The sequence below is a fragment of the Panthera tigris genome, chromosome A3 (genome assembly GCF_018350195.1).
Source record: "Panthera tigris isolate Pti1 chromosome A3, P.tigris_Pti1_mat1.1, whole genome shotgun sequence".
Taxonomy (NCBI): domain Eukaryota; kingdom Metazoa; phylum Chordata; class Mammalia; order Carnivora; family Felidae; genus Panthera; species Panthera tigris.
In genome coordinates, this window is record NC_056662.1 from 137043512 (window position 1) to 137071474 (window position 27963).

At 58.5% G+C, this 27963-nt stretch overlaps 1 protein-coding gene and 1 long non-coding RNA gene across 6 annotated transcripts; one reads left to right on the forward strand and one right to left on the reverse strand.

Moving 5' to 3' along the window:
* On the reverse strand, positions 1-27842 carry COLEC11 (collectin subfamily member 11). Of its 4 annotated transcripts, none has more exons than XM_042982580.1 (7): positions 27712-27842; positions 23201-23344; positions 16787-16858; positions 4714-4785; positions 1834-1887; positions 637-732; positions 1-476 (listed from the first exon to the last, which is right to left on the reverse strand). In XM_042982580.1, exons 2-7 carry the CDS (start codon positions 23316-23318, stop codon positions 85-87), a joined length of 804 nt encoding a protein of 267 aa, XP_042838514.1. In that variant the 5' UTR covers positions 23319-23344; positions 27712-27842; the 3' UTR covers positions 1-84. The 4 variants fall into 4 exon arrangements, with proteins under 4 accessions (XP_042838514.1, XP_042838513.1, XP_042838512.1 ...); XM_042982579.1 differs by having other exon boundaries at positions 1-494; XM_042982578.1 differs by lacking the exon at positions 4714-4785 and having other exon boundaries at positions 27712-27794.
* On the forward strand, positions 306-8985 carry LOC122237456. 2 transcript variants are annotated; one of them, XR_006216064.1, is made up of 5 exons: positions 390-438; positions 4983-5094; positions 6925-7082; positions 7183-7376; positions 7872-8985. It is a non-coding gene; the product is annotated as an uncharacterized LOC122237456 (long non-coding RNA). The 2 variants fall into 2 exon arrangements; XR_006216065.1 differs by lacking the exon at positions 4983-5094 and having other exon boundaries at positions 306-438; positions 7872-8983.
* Positions 27843-27963: the final 121 nt, after the last annotated feature.

The following is a 27963-nucleotide window of genomic DNA, read 5'->3' on the forward strand; positions in this document are numbered from 1 at the left end:
CCGCCCCGAGCAGGCGGCAGGTGCGTCCGGGCCCACGCGCGCGCGCGCGCGCACTGCTCCGCTGGGGACACGTGCGCGGCGCGCTCACACGTGCTCCTTGTCGAACTCGCACAGGAAGTGCATGGTGACGTGGCAGGCCACGTCGTTCCAGCCGCCCGAGGCCACCATCTCCACGCAGTCCTCCTCGTCGTACGCGTTGTTGGGCTCGCCGCTGCGCCACTTGTTGAAGGTCTGCATGGGCGAGCGGTCCGAGTACACGAACGTGCCCTCCCTCTCCAGGTCGTTGATGCCGATGAAGACGCGGGCCAGGCCGGCCTGCGCGATGTAGGCGGCCATCAGCCCGTTGGCCGCCTCGTCCTTGGGCATGCCCAGCGTGCCCCCGCGGCCCTGGCACGACAGCTGCGCGTCCACGTAGCGCTTCTCCTCCTTCACCAGCAGGTAGATCTTGCTGTCGGTCTCGCGCACGCCGGCGACAGCTGCGGGGGGGGGCAGTGCTGGAAAGTGAGCGCTCGCGTTCTGTAAGCACACTCGGGGCGCCGCACGCGCACACCCGCGGGACGCGGACGTGGGGACACGGCCGCCCGAGTCCCTCCGTACTCCCTCCGCCCCGCCCCCCTGGGCTGGGGTTGCGCGTACCATTTTTTATGAATTTCAGCTCCGCCGTCAGCTGGCTGACCTGGTTGTCCGTCTCCCCGATGGCCTTCCTCAGCTGGCTGCACTCACACGGGATGCCTGCGGACGCCGGCCCCTGTGTTAGTGAGACCGGACGGGACCGTGCCCGGGGTAGCAGCCCCCGCCCAGATACAAAGTGCATTCGGCGAGGAGCAGGCGGGGCCTTGGAGGCCGGGACACCCAGATAGCGGGCTTCCTCCCCAAGGCGACAGGAGGGGTGCGGGAACTTCAGCAGGACAGGACCAAGCCCGACCTGTTTTATTTTATTTGTACCTTAAAGTTTATTTATTAAGATAGCGCATAAGTGGGGGAGGGGCGGAGGACGACAGAGAGAGAGAGAAAAAGAGAGAATCCCAAGCAGGCTCCCTGCTGTCTGTGTGGAGCCCACACTCACGTACCGTGAGACTATGACCTGAGCCGGAACCAAGAGTCAGAGGCATAACCGACAGAGCCACCCAGGTGTCCCAGAGACCCACCTGTTTTAAAATCGGGCTCTGTTTTCCTGGGAAGGAAGAGGGGAGGTGCAGGGGAGGTGGGTGGAGGGTGGCCTTGTGGCAGCAACTCAGACTGTGGGGTTGGGGACGGCGACTGTTCCGAAGCAGAGAAGCCAGAACATCCGAGGAAATGAGGGCCCAGGAGCACGCCTGCTTGGGATTCCCTGTCTCTCCCTCTCTCCCTGCCCCTCCCTTGTCCATGGATGGACCTGAAGGCATTCTTGCCGCGTGAGGTGAGCCAGGCAGAGAAGACAAATCCTGCAGAACCTCACTTACATGTGTGGTGGGGGAGGGGAGCTGGAGGCAGGGGGTCAAACGGTGCAGACGCCCCACCCCCACCCCGGCTAAGATAAATGCCCACCAGGGATCCGATACACAAAGTTAACACTGCTCTGTAGCACACGGGACGGCTGCCGAGAGACCCGGTCCCCAGAGCTCTCCTGGCAAGTCCTGCTTTCTTCCGTCGTTTCTTTTTATTGTGTCTACGCGAGAAGACGGATGTTAGTGGAACCTATTGTGGCCGCTTTGCGGTGTCTGTGGATCAAACCATCGTGCTGTACGTCTTCACCTTCTCCAGGGAGGTATGTCATTATTTTTCAATGAGATTGGGAGAAAGTGCAAGTTTTAATACATTTTTTTACCAACCCTTGGGCCCCCTGCGCCATACCTGGTTCTCCATTAGGGCCGGGGGGCCCTATGTCACCAGAATCTCCTTTTTCACCTGAAAAAGGCAAGCAAAGTCAAAATCACCAAGTGGAGCTGGGACACGTCACTCAAGTTCAGAATTATCAGGGTTAACAACGTTCCGTGTGTCGTGTCCTAGGATCTTCCCCTGGATAACAGTGTTGTTTCTTCCATGTGTAACATCCTAGGAGTTTCCCCTGGACCCTCTTTTTGCTGTGAATACAGAGAGTTGTATTCTATAGATCTCTAATTCTTCAGGCTCTCTCGATGTGACATGGGACACAGGCCTATCACTAGATTTTAGAGACTGCCAGACGATCCTTCTTTAAATCGACTCCAAAAACCCCAGATGTCTCATAGAACAATGTGTAGGTTCATGTCATGAACCTTTAACCCCCTGGGTCAGTAACAACTAACCCTGACTCCTACCTGTGCCCTCATGATGGCAGGGAAACTCAGGGAGAACGTGTCATGTGGGCACTGGGGTGGACCGGGGGACAGTCTCACCCCAATGGAGTACAGAGTCCTTCCTGAGCCCTCTCCAAGGGCACCAGGGCCCCCACCTGGCCTGTCACGCTGCCTCCTGGAGACAGGATGTGCCATGTAGCCCTCCTGCCCAACCTTGCCCCGAAGCTTATAAAGGAAAGGCGGGGGGGGGGGGGGGGTCGCGCCTGGGTGGCTCAGTCGGTTAGGTGTCCGACTTCAGCTTAGGTTATGATCTCACAGTGTGTGAATTCAAGCCCCGCGTCGGGCTCTGTGCTGACAGCTCAGAGCCTGGAGCCTGCTTCGGATTCTGTGTCCCCCCCTCTCTCTCTCTGCCCCTGCTCCACTCGTGCTCTGTCTTGCTCTCTCAAAAATAAATGTTAAAAAAATTTTTTTTTTAAAAAGGAAAGGGATTGGACACCACCATGGCCACCAAGCTTCCTGGCTGCCCTAAAATGAATAAACTTAAAAAAAAAAAAAAAGACTTAAAAAAAATAAAATAGATAAAATAAATATAAAACAATAAAATACACAACGAATGTACAAAGGCGCGTGAGCACTCCTACAGCGCTTTCTCCTCCCTGAGAGCCTAAACATCCAGCTGGCGCGGGCGGTGGAGGACCAGTGTCCCCTCCCTCTCTGCAGTCCCAGCACATTCTGTCGGGGGGCGGGGGGGGAGCGCGCCAGGTCCGTCCAGACGACCCCTGTGACTCTCACCAGCATCAGGGCTCAGGAATGACAGACAGGGCAGCCTGACGAGCACATGAACTAAGCTGCATGAGGGGCTTGCTGGCAAGCTGTCCCGCGGTGAGACACAGACATGTATTCAGAGCACACGCTGTACGTGAAAAGCACACACACCCCTACTCGTATGCCAACATCCATGGCGCTCTGCGCAGCACCTAACCAGGACCTAACGGGTGGAAACAGCCCAAACCTCTGCCGACAGACACGTATGAATAAGTAAGATGCGGTGTGGCCATGATTCAGCCTTTTAAAAAGGAAGGAAATGCTGACCTAGCTACAACGTAGAGGAGCCTAGAACACGTTACACTCTGTGACAGAAGTCAGACACAGATGACAAATCTGATAGGGTTCCATTCACATGAATGACCTAGAACCTGGAGCACAAAGTCATGGGCCCTAAGAGTAGTGGTGAGCACGGCTGAGGGAGGGGACCGGGAGACGCTGCCTCACGATGACCGAGTTTCTCTCCGGGGCCATGAGAACATTTTGCAAACGGTGGTGAAGGTGGCACAACAAAGGTACTTCATGCCACCGACTTGTATGCCTGAAAATAGCTAACGTAGCAGATCTTATGTGAGGGATGCTTTACCGCGGTTTTTCAAAGCCTTTGCAAAGCACACGTCTCTCCCGGTGCCACGCGGATCTATCTATGTGCTCTTTACGTAAGGAGTGGGGCATCCCGAACAGGGGCTCCCCGGAGCACCTGAGCTCCGCTGAGCTGGCCGCAGCACCCGTCACACTCCTGGCCGAGAACCTGCCGGGGACGGGCTGAGGCCGGGGGAGGTGCGTGAGCACCAATCAGAACAAACCACCCGAACCCACTCACAGCCCAAACCCCCGAGGCAGGTTACTGAGGCAGAAGAAACCCGGCACCAGAGTTGGGCAGGCCACGTGGAACCCGCCCCCTGCGCCGCACCCTCACGTTGCCAAGCCCTGGTCGTCCCCAGCCTCGGCCTCCTCATTAGCACCCTTGGGGGGGTGGGGCACCCCCGTGGCCTCGCTTACTGAGAGCACAGGGCACACCAGGGGCCCAGGGAGGGTTTGCTGACTGGGCGGCGAGAGAGACAGAGGGGCTGTGTGGCTCGAGGCCACATCCCGACCTGCCTGGGCCCCAGTTCCCTGACCTGCCCGCCCCTGCAGGGCCGTACGGTCAGAGGAGGTCTCGACGCGGACCCAGGCAAGTGCAGGCGTCTCGTCACTAAAGGGCTGCCCTCACTGGCTGTTGCCTTCCTGGGCCCCGTTCGCACTCAGAGACACCCCACAGTTTCAAAAAGTCACCAGAGCTGGAGGTGGACAGACAGCGTTTCCGGAACACCATCCTTCCATTAGTCAAACGGGGCTCCGGCGTCTCGTTACACTGGTTACGGAAGTGGTAGTGACCGTCCTGCCAAGCACACCAGCCCCGGATCCCCCTCCTGGGTGCCCTGTGCGCCCTCCAGGACAGGAGCCCTCGCCCCGCCCTGGTGGGCGCACAGCCAGCAGGTGAGTCTGACCACCACTGCCCGGTGCAAACCCTGAGACCACAGCATCACGTACAAAGCACACAGAAGCACAGCCGCCAGGCGGGACTGGCCAGTCTGCAACCATCCCCTGAGCCTGGGAAGGGATAGGGCAAGAAGTGCGTCGCAAATACCTTTAGAACCAATGGGACCAATTTTTCCATGGCGACCCACACTGCCCTTCTGTCCTTTGTCACCCATGTCTCCTGTAGAAAACAACAAGATCAAAGTTGGTTGGTGCGTAGGTAACCCGGCATGCCTCCTGTTCAACATCGCACACGCACACGCACACACACACGAGAGGAGACGGAAAATGTACGTCTGTCCTCTTAGTCTCTTCAAGGTCACATATGTGACGGACCCTGGAAGGTTCTTCACAGGTCGCTGTTGATACGTTTTCCAGAGGAAGACACACCTCGCCTAAAAGTCACACACACTATGGAACGAAGCGGGCCCGCGGTGCATCCCTGATCCTGAACTCAGTCGAGGCCCCTCCGGTTACGTCCATGGACAAGGTTGTCTGTCCTCCGTCCCAGCCCGTCTTCCTGCGCCTGGCCCCAGACCAAGTTGAGCAGACCACACTCCTGCAAAGGGGCACACGGGTCACCCTCCACCGCCCGCTGGTGGGGGAGAAGGAAGGGAAGGAGGAGGGCGAGGAGGATCCTGGGAATGCTCGTAGGGTCACTAGTCTTCCAGCGAGGCCGGCTTACACACCACCTGCAGTCCCATCACCGCAGCTTGGGGGGTCACCAGCCCTGTGCTGCCCCTCACCTCCTCCATACTTCCCATCACCGTAGGCTGGCCCGGTGACTGGTCCTCACGCCATGACCCCAGTGACGTCCTTGTAACAGTTCCCATGCGACTGTCCTTGCCGACCAGCTCACTAAGACCGAGAACGGCCCTCCTCACCCACTCACGGAACCAATCACGTCAGTGGGGGGATTTTCTCAACACTCAGACTTTCTCCCACAAAGTGTCCCGAAACTGTCAGCATCCATACCTGCCTGTCCGCTGGTGATCGCCACAGACCGCAAGCCAAGCTGGCCAGCGTCAAACAAACACGCAGAACATTCGGTAGAAGAAACACAAGATCGGCTTTAATAATCTGAAACTACATGAAACTCAGCATAAGCAGCTCGGCAGGAGAGACGTGGTCGGAAGGACCGTGTGTGACACAGTTGAGGCTTTGTCCTGCTGTCCTGACGCCCACCCTCTCCTTAACCCTGAGGACTTCCCAGCCAAGAGCTCTTAGTTTTGTGATATTCCCTAAGTTCGGGACAGAGACGAGAGGCTTCAGATGAGCTGCAGCTCAAACGGAAACACGCCCGTCACACACAGAGCTGGCTGAGGCTCACACAGGAAGCACACTCACGCCCATTCTCTTACACGAGTGACTCACGGCACAGAGGAGACGCAGAGGACTTGAGTGGCTTGTCCGGGTCAAGTGCCCGGGGTACGGCAGGGCCAGGACCGAGCTGTGACCGCAGATCTGAGACCCCATGGGAGGCGGGGGACGCCACAGAAACCGAGGCCAGGCTGGCCCAGCCACCACAGAGGCGACTCAGGCCACAGGTCCTGCAGACTGCGTGCTGTGCCTGGTGCCAGGGACACGGGGCGACAGGACTGAGACCTGCGGGGAAGATCTGGGGGCGATCAGACACCTGTAACGGGTGTAATAACCAGAGAGGGTGTGAGTAAGCCCTGGGAGGGGCCTGAACCCATGGACCGGGGTGGAGGAAGGATGGAGGGGGGTGGGAGTCAGGGAGGAGAGTGACAGGATGCCATTGGTGCTTGGCCCGCAAAGGGGCTGGAAGGGGGGCAGACACAGGGTCGGGGGAGGAGGCCCCGGCGGGACGGTGTGGGAGCAGCAGTACCAAACGTCATGGACGGCCCATGTGAGGGGTGACGGCGGCAGCAGGGGACCCCCCTCCCCGGGCACGCGGAGGTGGGGGAGGGCAGGGAAAGGGCGCGGTCCCCTGGACCGCGCAGCTGGGGTGTGGGGCAAGGCTGGCCGTGACTCAGTGTGCCTTGAGGGCCCCGGCCGGTGCGTCCGCGGTTACTGGCAACAGGCAGCCTGGTGACATCGCCCCGAGGGGACAGGCCCCGGGGACCCCACTGCAGGAGGGGGCGCCCGCAGGGTCAGAGCCCAGTGAGACAGGTGGGACTGGGCGAGAGCATGAGGCCCGGGGTGGGTGGGGTGGGGGGTCCCAGTGGGGCAGCAAGGAAGGGCGGGTGCGGAGACGGCGCCCCCTAGTGCGGGGCAGCCCCCGCTGTGCCAGCCTGGGGCACAGGGGTCCCTGTGCCGCTGAGCGCTATCTGCGGTGCTCTGTCCCCATCCTCGCCAGCCCTGCCTCCCGTCCTCAGCCAGACGACCCTGAGTCGCCCGGCCACACTCCAGTCACCAGGCCGGCCCATCCTGCCGACGGGGTCCACGGGACAGGCTCGCCTCCATCAACCCCAACCGCGAGCCGCCAGGGCAGCAAAGGAAGACGGCCAAGAACAGGTCTCAGGCCAGCAGTCAGCCCCGCACGTGCCTGCCCGGTGATCCCGCACCAGACAGCGCCGCCCTCGGTGAAACACGCCCGACTTTCGTCTTCCCCCAGGCCGCGCCCCTGACGTTTCCGTTCTCGCTGGAACGGCCGCCTCAGGCCGTTCTTTGTTCATCTAGCGATGACACCTCCCCCCCAGGCAGAGTGTCCCAGCACGGCCCGACCATCACCTCCGCAGGGAACTGAAGTGCGCCCCACCCCACCCAGTGTCCGCTGCTGAAGCCCTAACCCCTAACCGGGGGCTGCAGGTGGGCCTTGGGAGGTGACCGGGCTTAGATGAGGGCACGAGGGTGGGGCCCTGGTAGGAAGGAGAGACGCAGGTGGGGGAAAGAGCGCCATCCCCCGCCGGGGACGAGGTCCTCACCAGAGGCAGCCGGATCTGGACGTCCAGCCTCCAGCACCGGGAGGAATTAATCCCTGGTGACTGTGGTGTGTCCACTCAGCCTCTTGCAAAGAGCGTTCTGCGGAAACATCAACGTTCCCTGGGAGGCGACAGTGTTAGTGCTGCGCACGGCCTGTGCGCCCCCTGCCGGCCTCATTCCCCAGGCCTCCCTTCGAAAGGCTAACCTAGCTGTCCCCCAACTCTCCACGGGGCCCCCTTCCTGGGGCCCCGGGAGGGATCTCGAGTGCCGGAGAAGCTGGGCTGGGCCGCAGGACAGGTGTCAGGATGACCTCAGCATGTGTGCCTCTGTAACTGTCGCGAGTCCCCCACACCTGAGGTCGTTTTGCTTTTTTTCACTCAGCGGTCAGCCGTGACGGCAGTCTGCTGGGACATTCGGTGTCTCGTCCTCACGGAGAAGGTCCGGCCCACTAAATACCACACAAGCTCCGAACGGCGCTCCCACGAAGGCAGCGTCCAGAGCAGGACGTCTCGGTGGAGACCGCCCGACCGAACCCTGTCTCCAGATGGGAAGGCAGAGGCCCAGAGAGACCGGGAGGCTTGCACCTGCGCTAACCGGCTGGGCCCCCGCTGAATCCCCCGACACAGGGGCAGGGCCGCCAGATCCGGGAGGATGATGGAGTGCGCCTTCCCGTCCAAAAGCCCGGACACGACAGAGGAGACTGGGAGCCACAGTAGAGCACAGACTGGACGTGAGGGCGGCCTCATCACGTGACTGAAGAGCCTGCTGGCCGCTGGGAAGATCCCACCCCGAAATGTGGGAGGGGATTCTCCCTGAGCCCTACCCCTGCCCCCCCTGCCCCGCACAGAGAAACTGAAAACAACACCTGGCCCTCTGCCCCCATCCAGACGGCTCGCCTCCCTCCCGCACAGGGAAGGGGTGGGGAGAGCCAGAGGAGAGTGCCTGCCTGCAGGTGCGTGGCTGCTGTTTTCCCCACCTCCACAGAACGATTAATTACTGATTGATTTCATCAGCGGAAAACGCGTCCTGAGGGTCCCGCACACATCCTGCCTTCTGAGTAACTTGAAACCCGGGAGTAACTTGAGAGCGTTTGGCTCTTGGCCCAGCTCCAAATGGCACGGCCAACGTTAACGCTGATTCAGGGTCGCTGCTGTCACGTGCCCCCCGGCCCCTGCCCTTGGAGAAGTGTGGGACCGTGCCTTGGGGGCTCCAGGGAAAATGGGTGCCAGGAGGGACATCGCACAGCTCACGGAGCAGGGTGACAGAGGTGGTCATGGGGCCCTCGGCACGCTGGCACCCGGGTCTCAGACATCAGCCTCCGGAGCCGAGAGAGAATAAACAGCTGTTGTTTACGCCGCCGGGCCCGTGGTATTTGTCACGGCAGCGCTAACAGTCCAGTACGCTTTCTCTGCCCCCAGCGAAACTGGGATTCAGAGAGGCAAAGCCACCCACCTCGAGTCACACAGCGAGCTGGGCAGGCCTGTTGTTCAGTGGCCTGGAGCACGGACCCAGCACATGAGACCCCGATCGCAGTCCTTTGCCCATGCAAGCTGGGACAAGTTACGGTCCTCTCTGAGCCTCTGGGTCCTCTCTGTAAAGGGGACCCTGGATCGCTGAGCACATGGTAACGTACGTTCCGTTCAGACTGAGGTCTCCTTCTCCAGCCCACACCTCGGCTGAGGAGCAGGGGCTGGTCTTCCAGCACCAGAGAGGCTCCCCGTGGAGCCAGTCACACCCGGAAGGCTACACTGCCACGAGCGGGGCTGAAAGTATGCTACGGACTTATGGGAAGACAAACACCACCCCCCGCCCCGGGGCTGCCTCGGCCGAGGCTGAGGACACCTGGCCATGGGGACCCGGGACAGCTGCCAGTTGGCCCCGCCTTACCTATCGCCAGACTGTCCCTTTTGCCCTCAACAATGTCCTCTTCCACCGGGCCCCCCTCCACAGGCCCTGAGACGTGGCAAAACCCGGTCGTGCCACACACCGCAACAACCTTACAGGAGGGCCGGTGTGGGGAAGGGCCGGCCCTGGGGACCTCGAGGCCTGGGTGCAGGTCAGAGACTCCACACCTCCATGCACGGCTCCCACCCGCTGCAGACCTGCGTTCACTGAGCAGAATGAGCAGAGCCATCCTTTGCCGGTGCTGGGCGATGCACACACGATCATATGCACACACGTGCATATACACAAGTGTGCGAGTATGTGTGCACACGCGTGTGCACATATATACATACGACACACTCATGCAAGCACACACCCATACGTGCCAACATAAATGCATGTGTAAATGCGTGTCCTTGTGTGCACACACATACGTGCCAACATGCACGCGCCTATTCCAACGTACGTACACACGTAGAAGCATATGCACACCCCATACACCCCTGTGTGTGCACAAGTGTGTGCACGAACACAAATGTATCTTTTATCCGCACACCTCTCGAGGTTGTGAAGCTGGTAAGCACCGGCTGGGCTTGAACCCAGACCAACAGGGCACCCAGGAGGCCCCCCCACACACTCGCCCCCTGCCACAGCCCCTGTGCACTGACCTATCCCTGGGGTGGCTACCGTTCCCAGTAGGAACGTTCTGTCTCTTGGGTGTGTTGGAGACGCAAAGGTAAGAACCATTAAACTCCCCCGAGATGGTCAGCACATTCTCCATAGCGATCCCGGGCGGTTTGTGTAGCTGACTTGTTTTGACTCGCAGACGTTTCTTGGGCAGAGAAATAGTGTGGTAATAAGCCCGGAGGCTCTCACGGGAGCACCGATGAGAACGAGAGCTCTTGGCCTTTTTGCCTGCTTCCGGGAAGGTTTTCTTGCCCTCCAAACGACAAGAAGCTTTTTGCAAAGAACAAACAAATTTCCCTGCCTCGGATGTAGGAGGTGATTGGAAATGCACCAGACGCACTTAGATCCCGTCCCCGTAAGTTTGAAGAGCTGGTGGAGGCTCCCCAGGGAGCCGGGAGCTGACGTGATGTCCCTCCCTCGTCCCGTCCCACTAATGAGAAGCGTACAAGAGCGTGTCTGTCCTCTAGACACACAGGAGGAACGAAGGAGCGGGAGCAGAGCACAGCAGGCACGTGATTCTGATTAATTTTAATGAAGATCTCACACAGTCCTTTGAAGTGGAGACGGGGGAGAGAGGGCACTCGGAATTCACTTCCTCAGCGATTTTTAACGAAGGGTAATGTGCACGTTGCAGAGCCCAGAAAGCCTGTCACCGACACAGGGTCACCCTCCACCTTGGCGCGCCAGGAGGGCCCTGGCTTCCAAGGGGAGCGGCCGGGGGGCCCCCCTAATCTTGTCCTCCTAGCAGGGTGCCTTGAAAACGTGGATGACACACTTAGCAGGCCGTGTCAGCAGAGCCAGCCCTGTACGGTTTCCACCTCGCTGTGCAGGCTAGAAATGTGCAAATTACGCTTATTTCAGTAAAGGACAAAGGACAGCAGGAGGTTTCTGAAGCCCCTTCTGCTGGACTCTGTTATTTCAGAAAAGGCGTCCATCGGCTGGCGGGCACTTTCTCCTGTTTGAGTCCCCCTGGCAGGGGGGCCGCTCCGTGTGCCCACCCGAGCCCCTCCCCCCGCCCCAGCACACAGCAAATCCGCCAGAGGCCCCACGGGACGCGATTGCACTTTACGGGATCCGAGATGAGAAGGGCACCCAGGTGAGGGCGAGCAGATGTTCACGACCGACCTGCAGCGCAGACGCTGGAACGCTGTTCCACGCGGGAACAGCACCGCCTGGGCGCCTGCCGACGGGTGCCCGCGTCTCAGCCGCCTCCGGAACGGAAGCTGCACTGTAACGAGGGCCCGACCGGTTCCCTTGTGCACCATGGTTTGAGAAGCAGCAGCGGAGCAGAGCCAGTGAGAAGAACCCAGCTCTGCATGGCCCGATCCTTGGCCACAGACCCACAGACCCACGTCTGCACCCCTGGGGCCCTTGGCGCGGCAGACAGGGTCACTGCAGATTTCAAAGATATTTGAAGAGGCTGAATTTCAAACTATTTTTCAGTTGATCGAGGTCTTTCCAAGCGCCGGGTCTCGCGTGAGACCAAGATCAAAGCGGGTGGGTCACGCCCACCACGCACGGTGCGGACTTGCCATTAAAGGCCAGTCACCCGCGGGGCCACTTCCGAAGGACCCCAGGAGAAATGCCCCTCAGGCCTCGATGCCAGAGACAGTTTGCAAGCGTAAGCAGCTCACGTGTTTTGCCAGATGGAGTCCGAGTCCCATTGTCTTCGGGACCTGCAAAGCCCTAAGAGTAGGCGGCAGCCTGGGGTGGGGCAGGAGGGCCCACGACGTCCCGGAGCCCGCAGGACCCCCTCTGCCTGCAGGTGCTCGTGCTGTGGACACTCGCGCTGCTTCACAAAGAGAGGAAGTTTGAGAGTCGCTGACCTAAGTGGCTGTGTCATCCTTCTGGCACTGATGTGAGAACTTTGGAGCCGTCTTGGCGGGTCACCTGACCGAATGCAGAGGACCTCACTGCGTGAATTTCATCCAGATAACCTCATCCGGGGGCTCCTGGGTGATCCAGTCGGTTGAGCGTCCCACTCTTGACTTTGGCTCAGGTTACGAGCTCCCAGTTCGTGGGTTCGAGCCCCGCGTCGGGCTCTGCTCTGACAGCACGGAGCCTGCTTGGCATCCTCTGACCCCCTCTCTCTCTGCCCCCCTTTTCTCTGCAGATGCATGCACTCTCTCTAAATAAAAAAAATTTTTATGTAACAATCTCATGTTATCCATACGTATTTTGTGGTGTCCAAAATTTTCTACCTTAGCTGAAACGTAATATGTTGTATTTTAAACATGCCATGAAACAAAACAGAATGGGGAGAAGGGGAGGGAGAGAGATTAGCGGATTAGCCGTGGAGGCAAAGGGCGATCTAAGGGTCCCTCCCACACTTCCAGCAGCAGCCCCGACGGTGAGGGGCACTCTCTCCACTGTGGGGAGCAGCAGGCCCCCATCAGCGGCTCCTAGAGATCTGCCCGAGATGTGAAGGAGGGGCTGAGCCCCAAAGGCAGCGTTGGGACCACAGATCCATCCAGTCCCGGGACTTCCCCAAAGGGAGGAAGCCCTGCTCTGGCGCACTTGTGGAAAATGACTCGTCGGGGAAGGGACCCACCCTGCAGTGGTGAACAGAGAGGAGGGGAGGGACTCGCCCAGACACTGAGCCAGAAGGACAGGAGGCTCAGGGTGTCGTCAGCACTCAATGAGACCCAAGGCTGTGGAGCCTCAGATGAGAAAGTAGGTTGGAAAGTTGAGGGCAAGACTCTGCACGTGAACCTCCTGGCAGGGGTTGGACCAGGTGCTGGAGAGAGGCTCTGGGGACCCTCAGCAGCCACCGTGAGGCAGGTGGACGATGCCGTGTGCAAGCGGGAGCACCCCGAGAAGGGCGGAGGACCCCACCCCTGAGGTCCGGATGGCGCCCCACCTGGCACAGCCAGATCACAGCTGAGGAAGCTGCAGGGCAGTGCTGTGGGCAGGAAGCCGGCGTCAGGGCAACCGGGTGAAAGCTCAGAACGGCAGCATCGGTCACCAGTAAAATGTGATAGAGATTTAAAAACCAATAAACTTTTGATACTTCTCAAGGAGTCCAGTAATATTTATATGGAAAAAAATGATTCCGAGAAGTGAAAAAAGGCGGCGGTCCCTTTGCCCACGCCCAGGTGGCGCCCGGACTGCTAAGAGCAGACACGTCCCGGACCCCCGGTTCCTGCAATGCTCGCTGCTGTCCGCGTGCATCTCCGCGGGAGAGAAGAGCCTTCTGGAAGCTAGAGGTGTTGGAGACCGGACGACACCAGGAAGAGTGTGGCCGAGCGGTGGCTGTGAGCCACCAAAACCCTCCCGGACAGGAGGGGAGGGTGGGAAAGAGGGTGGGAGGACCCTCAGGCCCTGAGCGGCTGCCACCCCGTGCTGCACAGAGGCCGGGGGGAGGGGGTCTGTGGAGGCCCCGGGAGCTGCGCTCATCCTTCCTGGGAGCTTTGGTACAGGGGAGCCGGGCCTGGCACTTCCGAGGTCGCCCACAGCTCTCTCCACGTCCAGCGCAGACCGTGAGCGCACCGTCAGCACACAGGGTATCTGTAGGAGGCCAGAGACTACAAACCCTCACCCCAGGGACACCTGCTGTAGGTCCAGCCACCTTTAGAAAATGCGCCAACATCAAAAATCAGCTCGTGGCCTTTGCCAAAAATACGGAAGGAACGAGGAAGGGGCGCCTGGGTGGCTCAGTCGGTTAAGCATCTGACTTCAGCTCAGGTCATGATCTCGCGGTTTGTGGTTTCGAGCCTCGTGTCGGGCTCTGTGCTGACAGTATGGAGCCTGCTTGGATTCTCTCTCTCCCTCTCTGTCAGCTCCTCTGTAGCTCTCTCTCTCTCTCTCTCTCTCTGCCCCTGTCCCACTCACTCTCTCTCTCAAGATAAAGAAAAGAAACAGCATGCAAATTTATGTGAACAACGTAATCACAACAAAGCAAAAAAAGGCACGAGAAAAGGAAACATACTGAAAATAAGTAGCAGTCTCTGGGTGATTTCAGTATGGCTGACTTTCTCACTTCCGGTATGCATAAACCTTCTATCAGAGCACCTGTTACTGCTGTGCGTTGGAGAGAGCTGAAACAAGGCAGTCACTTAACGAAGGCAGGACTTCACTGCCACTTGCCTGTTGAGCTCAAACACGGTGACTTGGAAGACACATCAGCGAAACGGGATCGTGAGATGAAGTTGCGAGCATCTAGGATTGGGGAGCTAGCCCACTTCCCGGCTGCACAATATAGAATCGTCCCCACAAAGAAGTGGAGAAACATCCTCTTACCACTGGGTAAATTCCATAATTAGTTCCGTAATAAAACAAGAGGTACATGTACAGCACTTTCCACTTTCCGGAGAAGTACGGTAATAAACTGAAAACAGCAAGCGCTGTAGTTCTGAGATACTGTTATCACGACCCAAGCACTTTGCGAAGCACAAGCTGACCACGGAGCCCGCCCCGCCGGCCCCCCGGGGTCGGCTCTCCTCCCGGTCAGCTGGGCCGGCTTGCTGCAGGGGCCCCAGGAGAGGGGCTCCTGCCTCCCTCACTCCTGCGTTCGCTCGGCACAAGGATGGAGTGCTCCAGAAAACAGGGGAAGAGTGCATAAGGAGGTACGCACAGATAGCCTTTTTGAAGTATTCTCAGGAAACGTATTCTAAGGAGATATTCAGAGGTAGGAAAAGTATCTTACGTATCAAGAAGAAAAAGAACCCAAAAGCATTTTTTTAAAGGCTGAAAAAGACACAATAGAAGAACCAAAAGAAAAGAAATACAAATGGCTTTTAAATACACGAAAAGTGACTCTGCTTCATTCATAATAAGAGAAGCAAAGTGAAGCCTCCTAAGGCGGCATTTTCCTGCGGTCAGACTGGCAGCTTTCCCACGTCCGCGAGGGCATCGGGCGACGGTTCTTTGTGTTGACCGTGAGAGAGTGCATTGCCTCCATCCTTTGGGAGGGCAAGACCGACCAAAATGTCAAATGCTTGAACACGCTGACCTGGCGATCACGCTGTTAGAAATTCACCTTCAAGCCGTACTCATACACGCTTAAAAAGGACACATACTGGATCATTCTCTGCAGCAAACCCCCCTCCAGGAATGGAGCCCAGTTGAAGCAGGATGAGTCCACACGCGGAATCCCACGTCACCACGGGGGAGGAGGCGGGAAACATGTCCGTGCCCACATAGAATGATCTCGGGGACATATTGTTAAGTGAAAGAGGGAAATGCAGATCAATACGTGTACAGTGTAACCGTCTGCACAAAAGGAGGGAGGAATAGAGCGTACACGTGCTTGCCGATTCGATTCGCGGACTATCTCTGAAAAGAGAAATCAACCCAGTGTGGGGGAGGGTGCCAGGGAGCATGGAGTTTCTTTGAACTTTGAGAAGGAGTAGGCTTTGAACTCTGAACTATGAGAATAGTTCATTTATTTTTTTAACTAATTTGTTAGGAGTGAAGGAGAAAACAAGAAATAAAAATCATCAGGGATGATGGAGGCATCGTGACCAAAATACTGAGTCTTGAACGTGACCAGGGGCTTCCCAGGTGTGTGCAGCTGTCCGACTCATGACTCGTGCATCAAAAGGAGCATGTCCAGAAATCATACCTCAAAAAAGTGAAAAAGTAGTGCATATGCTTGAACACACAGTAAAGCCTTGCTTTGTGAGCATAATTTGTCCGAGAATCACGCTTGTAATCCAAAGCACTCGTATATCAAAGCGAGTTTCAAGAACCATTGGCTCGGATGTGATCACGTGACGTCCAGTGTCACGTACGGCCCGTATTGCAAGACATCGCTCGTTTATCAAGTTAAAATTTATTGGAAATGCTTGCTCGTCTTGTGGAACACTCGCAGAACAAGTTACTCGCGATCCAAGGTTTTACTGTATATGCTCAATGGCCTTTATCTGCGTTGTTGTAATAACTTTTTGAAAACTGGAAACCACCTAGCTCTCCAGTGTTACGGGATCGACTGGGGGACCAGCTGGACGGACGGCAGCGTAATTCCCAGAGCACAGTGGGTGTACGCTGGCACGCGCCTCTACCCCGTCTACTGGGCAGCGACTTCGCGGGTACGATCTATTTCCTGTAGGACTCAGCACGGCCCCCGGGGGATAGGGACAATGACACCGCTGTACTAAGAAGGAAGCAGAGTCAGCAATTAGGGTCTTTTGGCCAAGGTGGGGGAGCCACTGTGTAGCCCCACACACACCAGCCAAGTCTGTCCACTTGGTCCTTTGCACACCCCCATCACTGCTCGCACGCCTCCTTATCTGCTCACACACCTTCTTATCTGGTTAAATGTTCCCATCACTGCTCGCACGCCTCCGTCACTGCTCGCACGCCTGCTTACCTGCCCGCACGCCTCCACAAAACTGCTTGAAATCCTCCGTAACTTTTGGCACACCTCCGTCACTGCGTGCACTTCTCCATAACCGTTGCACAGTCTCACAATTGCACTTATATATGTAATGTTCACAAATGATCCCCATTTTGCAGAGGACGCTGGTGAGGGGCTAGGCCAGGACTGAGTTTCCATGCACGTAACCACCCTATTATGTGGGAAGGGGCACGCTGCACCCTGGTTCACTCCAAGCTGTCAAATTCCTTTCGAATCCCCGCCCCCCCACCCCCCACCCCCCACCCCGTGGCTCCTGCAGGAGCCAGAGCACCAGCTCTGTCCTCTCGGGCAGATCTCTGAGGGGGCAGATCTCTGAGGGGCCGAGAAGGGCCAGACCTGGGGGAGGGAGGGGGGAAGGAGCGGGTACCTTTCTCTCCCGTGGGGCCGACTCTTCCGGGCCGTCCGGGTGCACCTTTGTCCCCCTTCTGTCCGGCATCCCCTGTGGAAGAAGTCACCGCATTTAGGACCTCGTTCTGGGCTCACGCTGCAGTGTGACACGGGGAGGACTGACAGCAGACGGCTTGTCACCGTATCTGAGCGACCAGCCAGGCCCCGTGCCCTCCTCTCCCCCACCCCAGCCCCCAGGAGATTTCATCTCTCATTCCGACCATCTCCCACCCCCGCAGGCCTTCACCCCTCCTCCCAGCCCCCATCACGAGATCTCAAGTTGCCCCGCCCCAAATCTGTGCAACCCCCGCCCGGGTCTGTGAGGTCTAACTGGCCCACTCCCTGTCCTGTCCGTGCTCTGTCCCCGTCGGACTGGCCCTGGTGACTGCCCTCAGGCTGCCCATGCAGGACAGACGAGCACAGGACGCGGAGGCACCCGGAAGGAGTGGTGCAGGCGTGGCTGGAGCAGAGGACAGGGTCCCAATATTGGGGGGACATCAAGGTCCCCCCAGTCCTCCCCCACCCCCCCAACGCACACCTAAAACACAGATCCGATGATGTTATTTCCCTTCCCAAAACCAACAACAAGCTGAATGTGGTTACAAATAACGTCCCGTTTCTAAAGCCGTCGTCCTCAGTAGGTCTGTGGCCCCCGCGTTGACGGCCACCCTCTCACCTGCCTCTCCAGTTTGCACCCCCAGTTCCCTCACCAGCCGCCTCTTCTCTCCGGAGGCTGGGACCTCGTGCCACATCCCAGCCATTTTTATATGGCTCGTCCGCCTAATCGGGGCGGCGTTCCTCCTATGAGAGCACATGGGTGCCGCCTGCGGCCGGGGCACCTGCCCGGGTGTGCGCCGTGCCCGCCAGCGTCTGCGTCACTCTGGTCCTCTGCGACTCTCCTAGGCACTCACACGTGGGGAGAGGCTTAACTGGGTTACAGATTCCCCAGCGGGATTCCCAAAACTGATCATCTGGCTGGAAGGAGGGGACATTCCATTTAAATTTAAGTGAACGAAGAGAGGGCACCTGGGTGGCCCAGTCGGTTAAGCGTCGGACTCTTGATTTGGGCTCAGGTCATGATCTCACGGTTCGTGGGTTCGAGCCCCACGTTGGGCTCTGCGCTGACTGCAGAGCCTGCTGGGATTCTCTCTCTCCTTCTCTCTCTGCCCCTCCCCTGCTTGCTTGTGCTCTCTCTCTCTCTCTCAAAATAAATAAATAAGCCAAAATATTTTTAAAATTTAAGTAAACAAAGAGAAAAGCAAAGTGAGTGCCAACAGAAACTAGAAGACAGAGCTGGCATGTCACCGTCCCCTCCGTGCCACAGCCAGGAAGGCTCTGGCCAGCCCCCCGGGGAAGGGTGTGCTGACATAAGCCTAGCCCACATGCGTGGCCCTTAAATCTCTGAGTAGTTTGTCTTTCTTCAGAGAGGGAATTATTACAACAGCAATTCTTGGAGACACATTGAGAGACCAGTGGGAAATACCAACTAACAGGATGAACTCGCCACCAAGAACGTGCAGACATCTGGGGACACCAACGTCAGGAAAGAGAAACAGCAGAGGAACAGAACTCTTGGGGCAGTCAGAGCCTGCTCTCAAATCACACACTGAACATCTTAATCAAGATAAGACATGGGGCACCTGGGGGCTCAGCCGGTGGAGCGTCCGACTTCGGCTCAGGTCATGATCTTGCGGTTCATGAGTTCGAACCCCTGTAGCTCAGAGCCTGGATCCTGCTTCTGATTCTGTGTCTCCCTCTCTCTCTGCCTCTCCCCCACGCACACTCTGTCTATCTCTCAAAATAAATAAATAAACGGTTTTAAAAATAAAAAAAGATGAGAGAATAACTATCTATGAGCAAAATGAAAAGGCACTGAAAAAGAACCAACTAGATCTTGTATACGAAATTAATTTTTGAACGGAATCGCACTACAGAAAGGCCGAGAAGCAGAACGGCCCATGATACAAGCTAGCTCCTGAAACAAGAAATGAGGCTGAAGAAGTTTTTTTTTTCACAATGCAACACGAAGAGATAAAGAACTGGAAAGCTTTGTTTGGACTTAAAAAATAAAAATAAAAATAAAGCTATCAAGTTGAGAGTGAAGAAAAGCCCCACCAGTTCCACCATCCACCTTAAAGGAATTCCAGAAAAGGGGGAACAGACATTGGAGCCGTGAGAGTGTGCAGATTTAACAGCTGGGACCTCGGCACCAGGGGAAGGTGTAAAAGAGCACGTGGCAAGCGCCCACGGAGAGCCACGCGGGAGAGACGAGCAGAAACAACCTGGACGTGTCGGAGTGACGCACGGAACGTCGAGAATGAAGAGGAAGTTGCAGCGGCTACCCAAGAGGAGCAGGAGTTTGTAAAGGCTTCCTGCGCGTGAATGAGAGTCAGGTTGACATGAGAATCGTCATTTGCAACGCGGGATGCAAGATAAAGTGAGATAAAATGAGGCAACGATTTCAACCTGAAAAAGCCATGATTCAGTTGAGCGATCGGAAAAGGCCCCTCTGATGAAGGGACTTCTAACCGAGACGGGCTGTTGCCAGGCAAGGAACAGGGAAAAGGGTGCCTGAGACGGGGGGTGGGGGGCAGCGCCTGCACAGGTGAGGGGCCAGGAGACCGGGAGAGACTGGTCCACAGGAGCCCACGAGGGCGGGGAGAAGCCAGCGCTCAGACCTCAGGCTTGAGGGCCACGTGAAGCCACCAGGGCCGTTACAGGGTCCACCGGCCGTGTCGGCGGAGAACAGCGAGTGTGCTACTGCAAGGGTCCCCGCGGGGGCGAGCGTCCATCGCCGCACGTGCAGCAGCAGCAATCTGCTGTCACCCGCCACGTCCTTGGCCTGAAACTCCTTGATGGCACAACTGCGGCCCGCTCTCCAGCGGCTTCACGCGCCTGCGTCTAACCTGGTCGGACCGGCGTGCGCAGCAAGTATCTGAGGCACCGACACACCCTCACAGCCCCGAACGGCCCCTCGTGTCCCACAAACCCCTCTTCCTAAAGCAGGAAAGGTGACTAATACGCATCATTAAACATGAGTCTTCCTAATAACATGGGTTTTCTTGGCCGCTCTCAGATACTTAGAAAGTCCCTCAAACTTCGTTCTCCCCACGATTCTGCTTCCTTGACAACCGACCTTATTAGCCAACGTGTTGCGGCCCCTACTGGTGGCAGGTGCCCTGAACTCCTCTGTGGTCCCTGTGGCTCCGTCCAGAGCCCAGAGTCCGAGACCCCCCCGCCACCTGTGCCGCGTGGACTCTCCAGCTCCGGGGACGGGACGCGCTGCGTCCTGGAAAACACCAGCCGCGTGGGTGTTGCTATGAGAAGCCGCGTCCCGCCCCTCGCCGTTCTCGCCCAAACTCGGGAGCGGCAGTGCCGGGGGGCCACAGAAACCGTCGGCGGTGGGACTGCCTCCTGGTGACCTTGGCCTCCTCCTTGGAGCCGAGCCCTTGATGTGCTTCTCAAGAACAAAGCTGCTTTCGCGGCACTGGTCACGGTCGGCAGGGTCCGAAGGGCCTGCTGTCTGCTGGTCTCCGGAGGTGGGGTGGCTGGGAACCTCTCCCCTCAAAACTTACACGAGTTCTGGGGCTCCTGGGGGGCTCGGTCGGTTGAGCGTCCAACTTCGGCTCAGGTCATGATCTCACAGTCGGTGAGTTCGAGCCCCGCATTGGGCTTTGTGCTGACAGCTCGGAGCCTGGAGCCCGCTTCGGATTCTGTGTCTCCCTCTCTCTCTGCCCTCCCCTGTTCATGCCCTCTCTCTCTCTCTCTGTCTGTCTCAAAAATAAATACACATTTAAAAAAAACCTTTTTTTAAATCAGTCGTCTCTCTCTCCAAACGCACAGCGAACGTGCTATTGTTAGGTCTGAATAGCAGATACGTTTCATCCCAAGTGCCAACACCAGTCGGTGCAGAAGGGCCGGCAGGAGTCGGGTCGGGAAAGGTTCTGAAGCCCAGTCTGGATCCGGCAACGGACAGGGGAGGCCTGTGTTCGTGTCCCCGTAGCGGCCCTCCCTCCGGGCCTGGCCCGTGGGGTCTCAGGGACGTGTGGAGAACGAAAGAAGAGATCGTTTACGTGCTCGTTTCGTGTTCAGAGCGGGGCCTGTATCGCGCCTGTATTCTCACCTCCGCTGACGGACGCCCGCGCACCAAGCTGGCTCTCGTGGCCGTGCAGGCCGAGCGTGGCCGTCCCAGAGAGGGCAGCAGGCCGGGTCACCCGTCACCGGGGCCACTCACAGGCGGGCGTTGAAGCCACCACGCCCCCGAGCCCACCGAGAGTCGTCGGGACGAGCCCCGGCGCGTCTGCGCTCGTTCCGCGCTCTCTGCCACCGGGGGCGTCGTGTGGGGGTGGCGTCACAAACTCTCTGCCAGGTCGGACCAGGGGCTGCGTCCAGGGGCTGCGTCCAGCGGCGAGGACGGCTGAGCACCCGGCCCCGTGAGGCCGCGCGCAGGGGGGCCGACCGAGCGGGCCGGCCGCTGCAGACGGCAGAGGGAGGGGCTCCTGTTGCAGGGGACAAAAGTCTGCCGCATCCTGAGCTTGTGTTGCTTAGGAGCCCCGAATCATTTGGTCTTTTTTGGCACAGATTTCTCTCGTCTCCCCTCCCCCTGCTGCCCAAGCTAAACAGCAGAACAGTAAAATCCGGACGCCGAGTAAGGGCTCTCTGCATCGGGTCGGCCAGCTCACGGCCGTGTCGCCCCCTTGGTCCTGGGTCACCACGAGACCCCCAGGCCTCGCCCCACCCACCCACCCCCACACACAGCAGGGGGACGGTGGGAGGTGTCGGCGGGCCAACGAATGTGGCTGTGACGTCACCTCACGAGGTTTCCGTGTGTTCAGTCGTCCCCTTGAACACATACAACCTGCCAGTTATACCTCAATGAGGCTGGACATAAAAGCGGGACGTCCAGGTCGTAAGGACTTCGCTGAGTGTGAGAAGGCGTTCTCTATGGAATTGTCCCTTTGGGGTGGCCAGGCCGGTCACCCTGGGGCAGGGCTGCGCTTGACCAGCACGTCTGGAAGACACGCTCCGCGGCCCCGAAACATCCCGCACGGCTCCACACGACCTGGAAACGTGTCTTGTTACGTGCTAGAGGACAGGCCCTTGGGAGCACAGCATCCAGGTCCTGCAAGGAGCCCCACCCTGTCCTGCTCCCCGGGGACTCCTGCCTGGTCCACGCCGAGCTGGGGCCTACCGCCTCGCCTCCCACAGGTCTCAGGAGGCACCTGGCTCTGACTTTGGTGGCAGCCATTCTCGTCACGGGTCCACAGCCCCTAAATGTGAGTCTACGTCCTCCAACGATCTCCGCGGGGAGAGCCGCAGGCATTCCCGCAAAAGTCCCATCCGGCAGAGACCAGGCTTTGGGGCCCGGGGTGAGCACCGTCCGAGTGGGAAGGGGGCAGAATGGAATTCGGGGGCACGCGAGGCAATCAGTGCAAGTAGTGGGCCGGCCCCTCCCGCCCTTGCCTCTTGCTCCTGGAGCGGGAGGCCCAAGCTCGCCCACCCCGCGTGGGGCATGTGCCCTGGCCCTGATTTGAAGTCTTTTTATAACTCTGAACAAGAAGCCCACATTTGCATCTTGCACTGGGGCCCTCGAATGGTGGATCCCACTTGGGAATCACAAGGTTGTGGAATCTCTTGCCCGAGCTACGGAGAAACCAGGGACCTTTTCTGAATGAAGATGCCAGTCTGAGGGCCCTGACTCTTTCCCCTGTGCTGGTGCCCGCCCCCCACCGGCTCGGCCGGGCAAGGTCCACCGGGAGTAAATTATATGCAAACCAACAAGAGAAAAGTTTTGGGGGGTTTTGCTTGTTTGTTTTTTAAAGTAGGAATTTAGAGCTCTCAGGAACTGGCGTAGGAGCACTGGCTTCGTAGCCTGAGTGACCCAGTTTGTTTGGCAAATTGCTAAATGTCCCTGGGCCTTGAATGTCCTTATCTGCAAAATGGACCAGAGGCTGGGACGCCTGGGCGCCTCAGTCGGTTGAGCGTCCGACTTCGGCTCAGGTCGTGATCTCGTGGTTCGTGGGTTCAAGCCCCCCGTCGGGCTCTGGGATGACAGCTCGGAGCCTGGAGCCTGCTTCGGATTCTGTGTCTCCCTCGCTGTCTGCCCCTCCCCCGCTCACGTTCTGTCTCTCTCTCTGTCTCAAAAATAAGTAAACATAAAAAAACGGGCCAGATGAGATCTCACTCTGCAAGTCATTTGCGATAACCTGTGTGGTGCGTGGACCACACGTCAGCAGTGGCTTGTAGCTTCAGAATCACAGGATCTCTTGGCCAAAGAAAGTGTGCACATTATGTAGTCCAACCCTTAATTTTGCAGATGGGGAAACTGAGGCGCACGGAGGTCAGACCCTGAGCTGGCACTCGGCCGCGCACGGAAGGCCCCGGTCAGGGTTACCTTTGAGGCCCGGGACGAGGATGTGCAGGGAACAGGCATCTTCCGCCGTCTGCTGAGGACGCCCAGACGGGAGCAGCCACAGGAAGGCCAGGCCGAGGAGAGCCAGGCCCCTCCTCATCACGAGCGCGTGCGGGACGCTGACTCCTGCAGGAGGGAAGGAGACACAGTGACGGGAACTCAGAACCCGGGGCCAGGGCGCAGGTAGCTGTCGGGCCTGTCCCGGCGTTTGGGGCCCTCCCTCGTGGGCCCGCCCGTGCCTCCCCTGCCGGCCCCGCCCGGACCTCCATCCCGACGGCGGCCGCCGGATTCTCGAGTCTGCTTCCCTGTGGCGGATACTTGGTGCACACGGAGGCAGGGGCGGGGTCGCGTGGAAAGTACCACACTTCTCCCAGCACAGTGGCCCCGCAGTCCCCGGGCCCAGGACCACCCCAAGCCCCTGAGGAGCCTGGCTCTGGGGCCGTGAACGTGCGTCTCCTGCGGTTTCCTAACTGGCATTACCGTAGGCCCCTGCATTCTTAAACAATATGTTGTGCGGTTTGCTCGGTTTGGGACTTTATAAGGCACCATAGTCCTCTGAGCCTCGACTGTTTTACTCAACCTTCTGCCCCCGGCTCGCCCACGTTGCCACGTGCAGCTACAGCTCATCGATTATCTAAGTCTATCACCTACACCACCGAGATCAGTCCCTGGGGTGAGGGGGGCAGGACGGGGACAGACCCTGGAAGGCGCAGGGGCACACAGCTGGCCGTGCGTCCCTCCCCCAAGTGCCGGTGGGGAAGGCTTGGTGGCGACACCCAGACACCCCCCACTCCGAGACTTTTACGTTCACATGGCACAGCGTTTGGGCACAGCCGCGCGCCCGGCTTCGGGCCAGCACCGGGACCAGTGCCCGGGCCGCATCACGGCTCCGCTGTCAGCCTGCGCTCACCTTAAAGGGGAGGCTGGAGCCCCCGAGGTCCCCCTGAGGAGGAGCCATGGAGCACGAGAGGTCTGCAAGGGGCTGGGCCCATGCGCGGCAAGCACTTGCTGAAGACAGCATGATGCTGCCGTCACCACGCGGCGTGAGGGCCCCGCGGCCCGCGACGGCTCCAGACAGGGGAAGCCAGAGTCTCTGAGCTGAGACGTCGGTGCCCTCCTTAGCGTGCCCACGCTGTGCCGCTTTCTCCATGAAAAGGACGCAGGCAGAAACCGCCTGCGCTCCGTGACACCTGCATGGAGGCCCCAGCTCCCATCTGCGTGACCACGGGGTGGACTGTAGAGGGTAGGGGTGAGGCTGATTGCCCCTCAATGGGGGAGAAGAGAAGGCCCACGGAGGTCAGCACACTGCTCCCGTCCCACCGGCCAGGGGACCACAGATGGGGGACGAAATCAGCTGCCCAGAGTTACCCCTCGTCGGTGGGTACGGTGGGGTCAGGACCTGGGGCCTCCTGACGCACCTGACCTGTCCCCTCTGCTCCCGTCAGCCACCGAGCACCAGAGTGGGCCCACCTGCCCCCTTACATCACGATCCCGTGGCTTTTATTGTGTGTTGGTTTATGTTTGGTAGAGAGAAAAGGAGCCACCATTTATTACCTAACCCAGACACGTTGATCTTATTTAGTTCCCAAGACCACCTGAGGACCTCGCTTCTCGCCGTGAGGGTGGCGAGGCCCAGGCCGCAGGAGGCTGAACGGCCAGCGTCGCACCACAACTGGACCAGGAGGCTGGCGCTCGGCCTGTGGCGCTCACACAAGTGACCGACTGCAGGAGGGAGAAGACGTGCGAGGTCGCCCACAGCCCACAGGGCTGACCTTTGCCCTTTCCCTTCTCCTCTGCCGGCTGGGCCGGGGGTCCCCGAGCCCGCAACATGGTCGGGAAGTACGTCACGCCCGCAGCTGGCAAAGCACTCAGGGCACCCTGGCCGAGTGAAGGAAAGAATCCGTGAGTAAACAAATGAACGAACGAACGAATGCACAGAAGTTCAGAAGCACAACACACAGAATTTGATGCTCTTTTCCTGCTACTGCCTGTCCAGCTCCCCAAGGGTTTTCCATGCCTGACATCCACACGTGGTTCCCAGGGCCAGCCCCTCGGACACACGGCCGCTGCAGAGCCAGGGGCCCGCGTGGACACGGCCTCGCAGTCCGTCTGCCACACGGCCGTCAGGATCCCGGAATCCCTAACAGTTTCTGAACAAAGGACAGCCCGGCCTGGTCACTGCGGTGTGTCCTTCACTGCAAGGATCTTAGCTGCTGTAGAAAGCAAAGGCTTTGGCTCTTTCCAGGATGTAGCTCTGAACAGTGTTTGATAACGTAATGTTGTATGTCAATAATCTCTCAATTTTAAAAAAGTCACGGTGCGCCTGGGTGTCTCAGTCGGTTAAGCTACTGACTTCGGCTCAGGTCATGATCTCGCGGTTTGTGGGTTCAAGCCCCGCGTCGGGCTCTGTGCTGACAGCTCAGAGCCTGGAGCCTGCTTCGGATTCTGTGCCTGCCTCTCTCTGCCCATCCCCCACTTGCCCTCTGTCTCTCAAAAATAAATAACCATTAAAAAAATTTTTTTTTAATTTTTTTTTAAACATTTATTTATTTTTGAGACAGAGAGAGACAGAGCATGAACGGGGAAGGGTCAGAGAGAGAGGGAGACACAGAATCTGAAACAGGCTCCAGGCTCTGAGCCGTCAGCACAGAGCCCGATGCGGGGCTTGAACTCACAAACCACGAGATCATGACCCGAGCTGAAGTCGGCCGCTTAACCGACTGAGCCACCCTGGTGCCCCCAAAAAAATTTTTTAAGTCACGATACGAGCTTCTGGGCAGCTCAGTCGGTTGAGTGTCCAGCTCTTGATTTAGGGCTCAGGTCAGGATCCCAGGGTCGTGGGATCGAGCCCCAAATTGAACTCTGTGCTGAGTGTGGAGCCTGCTTGGGATTCTCTCTCACGCTCCCCCTGCCCCTCCCCTACTTGCACATGGGCTCTCTCTCTCTCTTTCTCTCTCTCTCAAAAAAAAAAAAGTCATGACAAACATCTGTTCCACACCTACTTTCGTGCGGAAGCCGATGGGCATTTGCTGGTATGTGGGGAGGCAAACAGGGTTTAGGTTCTGGGGTGTCAACAGCTGACCTGGAAACTTCCCCTCCGGATAGAAGGGGTGTGTCAAGAGACCGCCACGCTGCTCAGCACGACCCACCGCCCTCACACGAGGCGGCTTGCTTGCTACCTCCCCAGCAAGGCGGTGCCCAGGGAGGGGAGAGCCCAGAACCAGCGGAAGCCAGAACGCCTCCCTGAGGCCCTCGCTGCTCGAGCATCAGCAGGGCAGAGAGCAGGGTGGCCCTGGGTGGGAGCCCCTTCCCCAGGGTTCTGGCTCCCCCGCCCGGGAGGAGAGGAATTCTGTTTGTAAACGCAGAAGCTCCTGGCCTCCTTTAAGAATAACATCCTTATCTCCCGGCCAGAGACCAGGAGGTTCCCACCCTCCCTTCAGTGAAGGAAGCCAGGGTTTCAGAGGGGAGATGCAATTTGGAATTCTCAGTCGCAGTTCCTTATAAGAACGAAGGAGACGATGAAAACAATGTGGCTTAATCTGCCAAACGTGCAGTGGTACGTTTTCATTAAATATCCACATTAGGGCCCAGCATTTATATAGACGGAGAACCACATCCAGGAGCACCGGGGCGCTGGGGCCCCACCCCCACGACGGGGTTGCTTCCTATGGTGACGGTCACGCTGATGAGGGGTCCTTCCCCAGAGCCCACCCGAGAGGCACGCGCAAAGTAAGAGGCTTTTCCCGTCGTGTTCTCCGACCTCTGTCTCCGCTCCTCACTCACAGACCTCTCAAGCTTGTGGATGAACCAGAATAGCCGTGAGAGGTCGGGGCGCGGCTCTGGCCCCCAGGAAAGTCCTGTTACACATCAGAAGTCCTGTTACGCACACACGGCGGCTTTCCAACTTTGCCTTTTAAATTCATAAGCACCTCCTAACTTCGGCCTCCAAGTCGTCACAGCCAGCAGGCCAGGAAGGGCCCCCGTCACACCATGTCTCATCCAGTTTGGGAGACGAGAAACCCCCACTCCGTACCAGGCGACCCTCTCTGCGCTTGAAAGTGAACTTCTCCGGTCCTATCTTTGCCCACATCTGGCATTCCCATTACCGAACCCCAAAACAGAGCTACCGGCCACGGGTACAGGTTACTGCTGTTGTCCGTGCGGCCCCACGCTGCGACCGGCGATTCGGAAACTCGCTGCCCCACCTCTCTGAACGTGTGCAGAGCTGAGAAGGCCTCCCCCAACCGTCTGGTAGCCGGCAGCCCTAGGTCGTCGTCAGTTATCCCCGGGAAGTTTCCACCATGAACTGGTGAATTAACAAAACGGTGGAATTCTAGTGCCTGGTTCACGTGACACCCCCATCCTTTGTGGGGACCTAAGAACAGATTCCCGTCTGTTCTCCCACCTCTGGCCGTACCCGGAACCTCGCCTCGACCAGGCGACCCCCGTCCTGCCCTCCAAGACAGCCAGGTCACCCGGCAGAGTGTCCCTACCTGCAGCGCACGCTAGGCGAAGGGGGCGTCCTGACCGTCGGGGACCCACGAGGACACTGCACCCGGGAGCCTCATGGCTGCTATTTACAGAGGCCGCTGAGCCCCACAGGCCAGGCGAGCGGGGCCCCGGCTGTCAGGCTGCCCAGCAAATCAGGCTGCAGCCTTATCTGCAAAGAGCTTCCTGTTTGAAATACATCAGCTGCCCCGCGGGAGGGCGGCGAGGAGGGTGTGGGAACGTTGCAAACTCCCGGA